This window comes from Cynocephalus volans, chromosome X (genome assembly GCF_027409185.1).
Source record: "Cynocephalus volans isolate mCynVol1 chromosome X, mCynVol1.pri, whole genome shotgun sequence".
Lineage (NCBI taxonomy): Eukaryota > Metazoa > Chordata > Mammalia > Dermoptera > Cynocephalidae > Cynocephalus > Cynocephalus volans.
Genome location: NC_084478.1, coordinates 71,513,423 through 71,526,043, shown reverse-complemented (window position 1 = coordinate 71,526,043; position 12,621 = coordinate 71,513,423). Strand labels below are relative to the sequence as shown.

General features: G+C 42.0%; 1 protein-coding gene and 1 pseudogene across 1 annotated transcript; both read right to left on the bottom strand.

Annotated features, from left to right (window-relative positions):
• Positions 1 to 398: 398 nt before the first annotated feature.
• Positions 399 to 492, bottom strand: LOC134368792 (U6 spliceosomal RNA; annotated as a pseudogene).
• A 9,017-nt stretch (positions 493 to 9,509) lies between these two features.
• LOC134368042 (kelch repeat and BTB domain-containing protein 2-like) lies at positions 9,510 to 11,850 on the bottom strand. Its single transcript, XM_063084655.1, is given in 3 exon segments — positions 9,510 to 10,010; positions 10,012 to 10,830; positions 11,299 to 11,850. Coding segments are annotated over 3 exon segments (1,872 nt in total).
• Between the last annotated feature and the right edge of the window lie 771 nt (positions 11,851 to 12,621).

Sequence of the window (12,621 nt, the reverse complement as noted above, 5' to 3'; positions counted from 1 at the left end):
TTCAAATGAAATATTGTGCAATACAATAAACGGAACTTGGAACATAAAATACTTAATTCTCAATCAGATGGGTACCTCATGGGGATAAACAAAACTGAGTAATTCAGGTACAAATCAAGTCGAAATCATAATATGCTGAAATGAATAAAATGTATATAGGAAAACTACACTAAATTAAGTGGCATTACATTTTATCCTCATTCACACCTACACTATACTCTTATTTAGTCTGAAGCTTAGATTCTCATTGAAAAAGAATAAAACTAAAGAAAAAAATTTTTTTAAATTGAGAAAAAAGGGGCCGGCCTGTGGCTCACCCGGGAGAGCGTGGTGCTGACAGCACCAAGTCAAGGGTTAAGATCCCCTTACCGGTCATCTTTTAAAAAAAAAAAATTGAGAAAAATATGGAATGCTTCACGAATTTGCATGTCATTGTTGCGCAGGGACCATGCTAATCTTCTCTGTATTTTATTTATTTATTTATTTATTTATTTATTTTGGATATTCATGACATACAAAGCTGATCGTCCTGCCTCCTGCCCATGATGTGGAGGCCAGATTCATTTTGGGGGCATACCCATTACCAGAAATTGCTTTTGTACCCTTTGTCCCCTTCCAGTTATCCCCCAACCTCCCTCCCTCTCCCCCCTCAACTTCAATTTGTAGCCCTAGGAATGTTCCCTCCCTCTGTTGGATCATGGCACTACTGTGGTCTTTCTTTCCTGCCTTCCTTTCTCTTAGCTCCTACAAATGAGTGAACATATGAGGTACTTATCCCTCTGTGCTTTGCTTGTTTCACTTAACGTAAGTTTCTCCAGGTTCATCCATGTTGTTGCAAATTGGAGTATTTCATTCTTTTTTATGGCAGAGTAGTACTCCATCGTGTATATATACCATAGTTTCCTTATCCAATCATCTATTAATGGACATTTAGGTTGGATCCATATCTTGGCTATTGTAAACAGAGCTGCAATAAACATGGGAGTGCAGGTATCCCTTCGACATGATGATTTCCATTCCTCTGGATATATACCCAGAAGAGGGATTGCTGGATCATATGGAAGATCTATCTGTAGTTGTTTGAGAAAACTCCAAATTGTTTTCTAAAGTGGTTGTACTAATTTACATTCCCACCAACAGTGCAGTAGTGTTCCCTTCTCTCCACACCCTCGTCAGCATTAGTTACTCACCATCTTTTTGATCATAGCCAGTCTAACTGGGGTGAGGTCGTATCTCAATGTGGTTTTAATTTGCATTTCCCTGGGGCCAACCTGTTGCTCACTCAGGAGAGTGTGGTGTTGATAACACCAAGGCCACGGGTTCGGATGCCATATAGGGATGGCCGGTTAGCTCACTGGCTTAGCATGGTGCTGACAATACCAAGTCAAGGGTTAAGATCCCCTTATTGGTCATCTTTAAATAAAATAAAATAAAACAAAAAAAGAAGTAAAACTTACAAAAAATGACCACACAGAAATTCTGCTGTTGAAAAGTACAGTAACCAAAATGAAAAATTCACTAAAGGAGCTAACAGTAGATTTGAGCTGGCAGAAGAATCAGAAGAATCAGTGAACTAGAAGAGAGAATAATACAGATAATGCAATCTGAAGAATGGGTAGTAAAAGGAGTCAAGGAAAAGGAACAGAGCATCAGAGAAATACAGGACACCATTAGATTCACCAACATATGAGTAAAGGTAATACCAGAAGTGAAGATAGAAAGGAGTAGAAAAAAATATTCAAAGAATAACAGCTAAAAGCTTCCCAAATTTAATGGAAAAGTTTATACATCCAAGAAGCTCAATGAATTGTAGGTAGAATAAACACAAAAAGATCCACACCCAGACACATCATAGTAAAAAATTTGAAATCCAAAGAGAAAATCTTGCAAGCACAAAGAAGAAAATGACTCATCACATACAAGCGACCTCCAATAAGATTAAAGGTTGATTTCTCATTGGAAACAATGGAATCTGGAAGACAATTAAGATCATGCTTAGTGGGGAAAGACCAAATACCTTTCACGTATGATCAAAAACAAAATCAAATTGTCTGCTCTTGCTATTTCTATTCAATATTGTACTCGAAGCTCCAGGGCAATTAGGCAAGAAAAAGAAATAAAAGACATCCAGATTGGAAAGCAAAAATAACAAAACAAAAAAACAAAACAAAACAAAAGGTAAAAAAACAAAGAAAAAAATGGATTGGGAAGGAATAGGTAAAACTGTCTCTATTTGCAGATGATATTATATGGAAAATTATAAGGAATCTACTAAAAAGCTATTAGGACCAATGAACAAGTTCAACACAATTACAGGATAGAATATCAACGTACAAAATTGATTATAGGGCCGGCCCATGGCTCACTTGGGAGAGAGTGATGCTGATAACACCAAGGCCATGGGTTTGGATCCCATAAAGGGATGGCTGGTTAGCTAACTGGGTGAGCGTGGGGCTGACAACACCAAGTCAAGGGTTAAGATCCTCTTACCGGTCATCTTTAAAAAATAAACAAATAAAAATAATAAATAAATAAATAAATAAATAAAATTGATTGTATTTCTATACACAATCTGAAAATGAAATTAAGAAAACAGTTCCATTTACAATAGTATCAAGATAATAAAATACTTAGGAATAAATTTAACAAAATAAGTCTAAAAATTGTACACTGAAAACTACAAAATATTGTTGAAAGATATTAAAGAAGACCTAAATAAAAGGAGAGACATCTTGTGCTCATGGATCAAAAAACTTAATAGTGTTAAGATGGCAATACTCTGGAAATTGACCACCAGATTCAGTGCAATCCCTGTCAAAATCCCATTTATTGGATGGGAGAAATGACAAAGTTTTATTTATTGGAGAAATTGATAAACTGATCTTAAAATTCATATGGAAATTTAAGGGACCAAGAATAGCCAAAACAATCTTGACAGAGAACAAAGATAGAGGACTCACAATTCCCAATTTGAAAACGTACTACAAAGCTATAATAATCAAGACAGTGTTGTACTGGCATAATCATAGACATACCTATCAATGAACTGAATTAGGAGTCTAACATAAACCTTTACATTTATGGTCAATTAATTTTCAACAAGGGTGCTGTCTTAGTCTATTTTTTGGTGCTTATAACAGAATACCTGACATTGGGTAATTTATAAAGAAACAAAATGTATTTCTTAGTTCTGGAAGCTGGAAAGTACAAGGTCAATGGGCTGCATCTGGTGAGAGCCTTCTTGCTGGTTGGGACTCTCTGCAGAGTCCCAAGGTCATCATGTGCTGAGGGCCTGAGCATACTAGCTCAGGTCTCTCTTCCTCTTCTTATAAAGCCACCCTTCCCACTCCCATGATAACCCATTAATCCATTAAACCTTTAACCCACGAATGGATAAATCTATTCATGAGAGCAGAGTCCTCATGACCCAATCACTTCTTAAAGGCTCCATCTTTCAAATATTATAGTAGGATTTCCCACCCTCTTAATAGTGTTACAATGGGGATTAAGTTTCAACATGAGTTTTGTTATTTATTTATTCATTGTTTTTGTTTTCCAACATGAGTTTTGGAGGAGACAAATGTTCAAACTATAGCAGGTGCCAAGACACATTATCCAGCCTCTACATACTGCCCCCATTCCTTGACTTGTGCTCCCTTCCTCCATCTTCAAAGCTAGCACAGAAGCATATTTAAATCTTTCTTTCTCATCCGTGCTTCTGTTGTCACATTTCTTTCTGATTCTCCTGCACCCCTTTTTGTTTGTAAGAACCCCGTTGATTACATTGCCCTCCCCCATAATCCAGGATAATCTCCCCATCTCAAGATCCTTAGCTTAATCATATCTGTAATGTGTCTTTTTCCATATAAGGTATATTTACATGTTGTGGGGATTAGGAGGTGGACATCTTTGGGGGCCCAAAATTCAGAACATATTTATCTAAATCATATCAAAACATAATTATCTATTAGGAAATTGCAAATCAACCACAATGAGCACAAGTTCACACACACTAGGATGTTTATATATTTAAAGAGACAGATACCAACAAGTGTAGGAGAGGACTTGGAGAAATTGGAAGCCTCATACATTGCTGGTGGGATTGTAAAATGGTACAATATCTTTGGAATACAGTTTGACAACTCCTCAAAATATCAAACCTAGAGTTACCATATGATCAAACAATTACACCCTTGGGTATATAACCAGGAGAAATGAAAACATATTTCCACTACAAAATTTGTACACAAATGTTCAGAGCAGCATTATTCATAGTAGCCAAAAAGTGGAAACAATGCCAATGTCCATCTACTAATGAATGGATAAATCAAATGTGGTATATCCATACAATGGAATATTAGTTGGCAATAAAAAGGAACCAGGTACTGACACATGGTGCAACATAAAACGTGCTTGGTGAAGGAAGTCACAAAAGACCACACACCATATTGTAGAATTGGAGAATGGGGAGTGACTGCTAAAGGTTATCGGGTTTCTTCTAAGGGGACAAAAATATTCTAAATTTACATTGGGGTGATGATTGTACAACCCTGTGAATATACTAAAAACAACTGTACACTTTAAATGGGTGAACTGTGTGGTACGTGTTATATATATATTATATCAATATAGCTGTTACAAAGTTATTAAAAGATTGCAATACATCATCTACCCACGATCTCGTGTATTTCAAACAAATCATGTTTCTACAGATTTTAAGAGTCAGAAAGCAGCCGGCCCGTGGCTCACTTGGGAGTGTGTGGTGCTGATAACACCAAGGCCACGGGTTCGGATCCTATATAAGGATGGCCAGTTAGCTCACTTGGGAGAGCGTGGTGCTGACAACACCAAGCCAAGGGTTAAGATCCCCTTACCGGTCATCTTTAAAACAAACAAACAAAAAAGTCAGAAAGAGGTAGTTACAGGGAAATATAGACTACACAGTTTTGATTCTTAAAATATGAATATATTACTTTTATATTCGGGTAGCTAAGCTTTACACAAAGCAATTAAATGACATACAAAGGGTCAGGAAGCTGATAGTAGCAGAGGCCGACTTGAACCCATGCTGCCTGGCGCCAGAGTTTGAAGACTTACCCAATTCCTAATACTGTCTCAGAGCTTCTGCTGGATTCTCAGTCTGGCCCTGTCCACTAACCTCCTCACACTCCCATCCTTCTTCACCACCCTCACATCTCCCGCCCCCAAGGTTCGTTAAGGCAGTCTCCAGCGGGATGGATGGTTCACAATTCTCGAAAAGTATCCAATGTGCTTAACACCTTACTGTATCTGCTATGCTAGGACTTCTGTGTTGGAGGCAAAGGGGTCTTGGGGCAGGAGACCGTCCATAACGTTATTGTCTTCAGAGTCCAGCACGATAACGGCAAGTGGATGAAAGAGGCTGAGAAAGCGGTTAGGGACTCTTAGAAACTACGAACGGCCCAGCCAACAAATTAACATTCTAGCCCCACCTCTTCGAACTGACATCCGGGCCTCGCCCGCAATTTAACTGTCTCGGTACTAGTACCATCCCCTCAAGTAATCCTAAAGGCTCCGCCTTCTTAACAAGTACTCCTGGGCCCTGCAATTTGAATAAACCTCCAGACCTTCCTACCTCCCTCTAATGACACGCAGGCCTCACCCCTCATATAACACCCTGAGGCCCACCCTGGAGGGTGCTACTCCAGGACTTAGCCCTCCCCTCAACATTCTAGGCCCCCGCCCTCTAATCAGCCTCTAAATCTCATCCCGTACCTGACATTTCTAGCCCCACCCCATGCACTTATAGGCTCCACCCCTTGACTAGCATTCCAGGCCCGCCCCTTTGCTGACTACCCACCCCCAGCACTCTCCAGGCTCCGCCTCCTCAGAAATGACGTCTGAAGCCCCGCTGGCCGGAATAACGATCCAGCCCAGCACCCTCAATTAATCTTCTCTGGCAGTCGCCAACTGCAATAACTCTGAAGGAATATTCTAGGATAATCCCAAGGCCCCGCCCCCTCGAAGCACCCTCGGAGCCCCGCCCTGCCAAGTCACACCCTTGGCCCCACCCAGGGGAGTAACTCACAGCCCCGGGGCCTGCCATCTCAGAACCCAGCTCCTCTCCGACCCCGCCTCCCGGGGAGGCCCGGCCCCGCACGCACCCTCCCTGGGGCGCAGGCGCAATGTGGCGCCGGTCCTGCGTACCAGCGCCGCCACGTCGGCTGCAGCTCGGGCCGCTAGGGGGCGCGCGTCCAGCCGCGCCAGGAGCTGCCGGGCGCTGGAGCCCGCCGGAAGGGGAGGGCTGCGGCCTGCAGGGGAGAGAGGCGCGGGTCAGCGCCGCCCCTCACTCTCGGCGAACTCCCACGCTGCCGGGCGTCCGAAAACCTAGCTATGCCCCTCAAGATACCCGGAGACCCCGGCCACTTCCTCGATAGTGCCAGAGGTCGCCGACTGTCCCTCTCCTCTCCCACGACCCCCGACCTTCGCGGGTACGACCGTGGCTCCCCGCCTGCCCCCACGATGTCCCTGGAGTTATTTATTTGACTGCAATGGTCCTGGACACCTCCGAACGCCCTATGAAATTCTCTGGAGGTCTCCGACTGCCCCCTAGTAATCCTCATGTCAAACTCTCCCCCCGCGAAATCTCTGGGGACCCTGCTTCGCCCAGATATCCCGAGAGAACACGGCCTGCACCCCGTAGCCCCGGGACCCCCCGATTCCTTCTCCAGATATTCTAGGCAACCCCTGATACCCCCACGAATTCCCTCAGAGGCCCCATTTCCCCACATGGCCCACATACCTCCAGATTCAAGGTTCTGGGGATGGGGAACTGCTTCCAGACTGGGAGATATTTAGGCTTGGGAGGTCGTGGAGGAATTCGGGGGGGATCCAAGGATGTTCTTAGAGATGAATTACAGGGGAGGGGCCCCTGGGATGCTGGATGGGGCTTCACTGAGAGAGCCAACATGAGCCGGGTCACAATTCTGGGGCAGAGGCAACTACTGGGGCCAACGGAGTGGTACTCATGTTACCAAGGCTGTTGGGGTTCCAGATGGATGTAGACATGATGATGGAACCCCAGCCACTGGAGCCTCAACATACCCCTCAGGGAAGTGGAGGTGATGAGATATGCCTGATAAGACTGCCAAGGGAATGTCAACCTAAATAACAGAGAGAGGCTCTCTAAAAGAAAATGTTTTTTCAGGAATAGGGCATTGCAATGGGAATATGTGTGCAATAGTAAACTATGTGCATATTCAGGGAGGGAAATGAAGACAACGGGTTTTAAAGGAAAAATGATGGAGGATTACATAATTGTTTTGTGATAATTATCCATGGCTACAAGGATCAATAACAAGGGTGACACCCGTCCGAGGTCGGACAGGCAGTTGCTGGGCAGATGTCCTTGCAGAAGTATTTTTAATTAAGGTTGCGATGGCTTCTGTGCAAAGGTGTGGCTTTGCAGAATCCTTTGGGTTAGTTCTTGTTATCAGGCATACATGCATGAGAACCCTCCCTTCGTGGCCTTTCCCCAGCTCTATCACAGTTGTGGGTTGGTTTTTTTGTTTTTGTTTTTTGGCAGCTGGCCAGGATGGAGGAACTGAACTCTTGACCTTGGTCTTATAAGGCTGTGCTCTAACCAACTGAGCTAATCTGCCAGCCCCCAAATGACTCCATTTTGAGTCTGACAATTTTCACAGGAATTAGTAATAAAGCTTCCAAATCACCTGCATCGTGCCCAGCCACGCTATCTGGTAGTAGTGTTGGTGTATATTTTTTTTATCAATATTAATTACAATCACACTGGACAAAGCCAAATCCCCTCTTAGTCCTACTCCATTGTGGGTTCAAACCAATCCCCCTCTTAGCCTCACCTCATTCAAGTATTTCAGTCAGTCCCTCATAGCCCCACCCAATTCACTAATTTAATCAAAGCTTTTTTTTTTTTTTTTTTACTGGTTTTATTAGTTCGTTTCTGTTGCTTATAAGCAACAAAATACATGGAACTAGGTGATTTATAAGAAAGCAAAATTTATTGCTTACAGTTTCAGAGGCTTGGAAGGCCAAAGTTCAGGGAACACATCTGGTGAGGGTCTTGGTGTTGATTTCAGTGACGCAGGGTATGACGTTGTGAAATGGTGGAGCAGACAGAGCAGAGAGACACAGACTATTTTCTTTTAAAGCCCTCAGGACCACGCCCCTGACCACCAGTTTTAATCCATTCACTACTGCATTGTCCTACAATCTAATCACCTCTTCAAGGTTCCACCTTTCAATTACCATAGTAGGATTTCCCACCCTCTTAACAGTCACAGTGGGAACTGTTTTTGTTTTTTTTTTTAGTATATACAATTTATTTAATAAATTAATGTCATTCAAAATACAGTGCCAGAACATTATGCAGTTGAACATGCTACTAATGTTTGTCATGAAGCACCTGTGCTCATGTTAGATTGACGGCACCCCACTACTGCTAGTGGTTCCTGGGATTAATGCCAGAGCAGCCCTAATTATCTGCTCTTCTGCACAGCTAGTGCAGAGAATTCCTGAACAGTTCACCTTCCTAATCCTACCCCCTCAATACACAAACAACCGGTTTTTTTAAAAAAACACATCCTGACAGCTAACATTTATACACAATCACTCTACAGTAATGCTTGTTATTAAATTAAGATGTAATGACCTGGTTAACCCACTCTAAATCTTTAAGATGGAGAACTACATCAGCAGCAGGTAGTTATATGCATGAGGCAATGTTAATGTAATACAGAAAGTGGAGGCATTTACTGATTAAAGCTCCAGGCAGACCTGCACAATGAGGGGCTAGCAATTCTTATTGCAAGCCCAGCAACATAAGTCCACACCTGGTAAATGACCAGCTGATTGGAAGACCTGCATTCTTCCAGGATACACAAGTATAGACAAGTGTAAGTTAGTGAAAAGAATACATGCACCTAATAGTATAGTTAGATTGGTCCTGCAGTCATAGCTTTCCCTGTGTAATACCATAAAATTATGGAAGGTCTTCCTCAACTATAGTATAGGATTTAGACACGTTTCTATACCAACACAGACATTAGTGTTAAGTGCAGGTGAATCAATTACACTGAAAAAAACTGTATTCCAGGACTTTAGAACAGAAGCACAGGGATGAAATACATATACTAAAATAACCTCAGCACAACTTGTGATAAACACACTAGGAACAAGAAACTATTTTTATAAGTGAACTTTTTGAACTGTAGATACACAGGGCTAACAGTGTTAGATAATCCAGATTCTTATGCTCTCGTGATACACATAAAAGTTTCTCAATTATTGAATAACCTATTTCATATTATGGAAGCATATCTTTCTGTAAGACTCACTGATATATATTATACTGATGTAAATAAGTAGGGCATAAAAATAAAATTTATCAAGATAGATTTTTATGTACTCATATTTAGTCTTTTCATAGCTTCTATTGTTTAGCAAAGAAAATGACACAGCACTTAAATCAGGCGTACACTCCTTGAACGCCCCCACTATGCAGGTGGTAGTGCAACCATTTCTCCATCCAGTTCGAACTCCTCTGTCCCATCCAGTGAAAAAAGATAAGTTGGTGGTTTCCATGGAGCTTCTTCAAGGCAAGATGGATAAAGTTTCCCCACAATGCATCGAAAATCTCTCCCTAAGTCCCACAGTTCACGTTCAGATATATGTTGCCGCAGAGACTACCTGTCAAGTTCCAGATCATACTGGTAGGTGACGTATTTAGCTCGCTCATTTAAGTGGGTTTCTCGCATAAACACACACACGGAATTTGAGATCACAACAGCTCTAACACAGGGGTCAGAGTACCTTTTGGCAGGGATGCTGGCTGCCATTTTCCACTCATTTTTATTCACATCATAAATTTCCACAGTTACTGAAAACCCATCTAGAGTGCCAGAGGGGAGTCTTATGCCAGAATTGATAGCAATATGCAACCCTCCAATATAGAAAATTTTATCACCAAAAGCTGCAGCTGAAGCAAAGGACCTGCTAAGTCTGTCTCATGGCCATTTCTACCCATGAATCAGACCTTGGAAAGTAACAGCACATGAGGTTCAGTGTCATCACATAAATGCAGTCATGAACCACAACTGCTGCACTCCACTGCCAAGCACAAGGCAAAGGGCTTACCATTGTCCACTCATCCTTCTCAGTGTCATATCTTTCTACGGTCCTTCGATTAAGTTCCCCACTTACATTATCTCCTCCAATTGCATAGATATAGCCTTCACAGCAAACCAAAGATGGCTTTATACGTACAAAAAGCACTGGGGTCTTTGGAAACCAGGTATTTTGCTGTGCATCAAACCAATAAAAGCAATTCACAGTTCTGAAGGCAGTCCGAAGTTTGCTTGTTTTACTGTGATTTGTTTTTGTGTTTTTCAGAGGAACCTGACCCCCTGCTATGTAGATGTCATTATCAGGAGTTACAACAGTCCTAACCTTATGCAAGTCAGCTGGTGGGCTGCAAAGCTTGTAAACTTTTTCTGCCTGGGGACTGTAACAGACAGAAGAGTAAAGACGACAAGGATTTTCTAAAGATGCTTCAGTAAAAATCATCATCTCCTCTTTAGTCATCCCAAGTCTTGGTTTGAAAAACTTGGGCATGGACTTATATAGACCTTGAACCACTAAAGACTTATCATTGGGTGGCAGACCTTGAAACCAAGCTCTCTGTGTTACTTCTGAAAGTGCATCAATTCTGATTTGGCTAAGAAATGAAGACAAATACTGGGATCGTGATTCTGTGTTGTACTCCAGCCACAGCCTTCCAGCTTCTCGAACAGTTTCTTCCTTTTCTACATTTAAATTGTCACTACAAGGGCCGGCCCGTGGCTCACTCGGGAGAGTGCGGTGCTGATAACACCAAGGCCCCGGGTTCGGATCCCATATACGGATGGCCGGTTCGCTCACTGGCTGAGCGTGGTGCTGACAACACCAAGTCAAGGGTTAAGATCCCCTTACCGGTCATCTTTTAAAAAAAAAAAAAAAAAAAAAAAAAAAAAAAAAAAAATACTCGGTAGGGTATGGTGCTGATAAAAAAAAAAAAAATAAATAAATAAATAAATAAATAAATAAATTGTCACTACAAGGCCGGCCCGTGGCTCACTCGGTAGAGTGCGGTGCTGATAACACCAAGGCCACGGGTTCCTATCCTATATAGGGATGGCCGGTTTGCTCACTGGCTGAGCGTGGTGCTGACAACACCAAGCCAAGGGTTGAGATCCCCTTACCGGTCATCTTTAAAAATAAATAAATAAATAAATAAATAAATAAAATGTCACTACTGAGAATGTCTATCAGTAGGTCATGTGATAGCTGCATGAAAGCTTCCTGGTGATACACAGCAGTGAACTTGTGTTCCACCATTCTTTTCGCACTTTGTTTTAATTCCTCACAACTGAAGAGATCCGCAAAACTTAACAATCGCACACAATCCTCTGCATTTATTTTTTTAATTAAATATTCTCGACAATGTTGCAACACATCTTCTACCTGTAGGAAGCAAGCTGTTTCATAAAGCTGTTCTACAGTGCTGTCATTTATTACCAAGTTACCCGTGTATGCATAAGTTATTATTATCTGTAGGGTGGCGACATCCACATTCCTCAGGTGTACGTGTGTCTGTTTGCTTTCACTCAGTCCACTCATGAACATGGCCCTGAAATAAGAGCTACATGTTACAAGAACCATCTTATGACAAGGGAATTCAGTGCCCTCAACAATTAACACTATGTCAGCAAACAGTTGCTGTTCATAAAACAGTTTGAACTGTTCCAACAAGGACACAGAATATTCAGTATTGATCTGTCTCGTGTCTTGAGTGGACATGACTATATTCCATTAATATCTCCCAGAAGAGATTAGAAAAATCAATCTTACTAATGGAAGGTCAAGTGAATACTTCAGAAACAAAGGAGAAACTCTACTTGCTCTTTAATCTGTAGCATTCAGAACCAAGACTGACACATTCACTTATGAATAATATCTTGTTATGGCTTAGAATCACTCCTAGGTCATCCTGTGTTAATTAGGTTCTTCAGAGTTTTTCAACACAGTCTGCAGTTTTTCAACACATCCTGCTCAAATGTGCAATTGTGCAGTCACGAGTGAAAGAGGAAAATACACGAGGTAGATTTTGTGGCAACATCCCATGTTCAGTAGGTCCTGTGGAGTAACAGTGTCCTTCAGTCCCAAGTGGTGGGATCCGGTGTGGCCGGTGACTCCGAACACAGTGGGTCCCTCACGTGTGGCTGAACCAAGTTTCCAATACAAAACTTGGAGAACACAATTCAAGCTTCAGTGAGTTTTGCAGGGACATAATTCAATCCATTACATTCTGCCCCTGGCCCCCAAAACTCATGTCTTTTTCACACACTTACAAACACTCATTTCATCCCCAATGTCTTAACTTGTTTCAACTCAAAAGTCCAAAGTTCAATCTGTGAAATCAAAACAAGTTATCTACTTCCAAGATACAATGGTGGGACAAGCATAGGGTACATATTCCCATTCCAAAAGGGAGAAATAAGCCAGAAAAAAGGGGTAACAGGTCCCAAACAAGTCCAAAACCGAGCAGGGCAGGCATTAAATCTCAAAGCT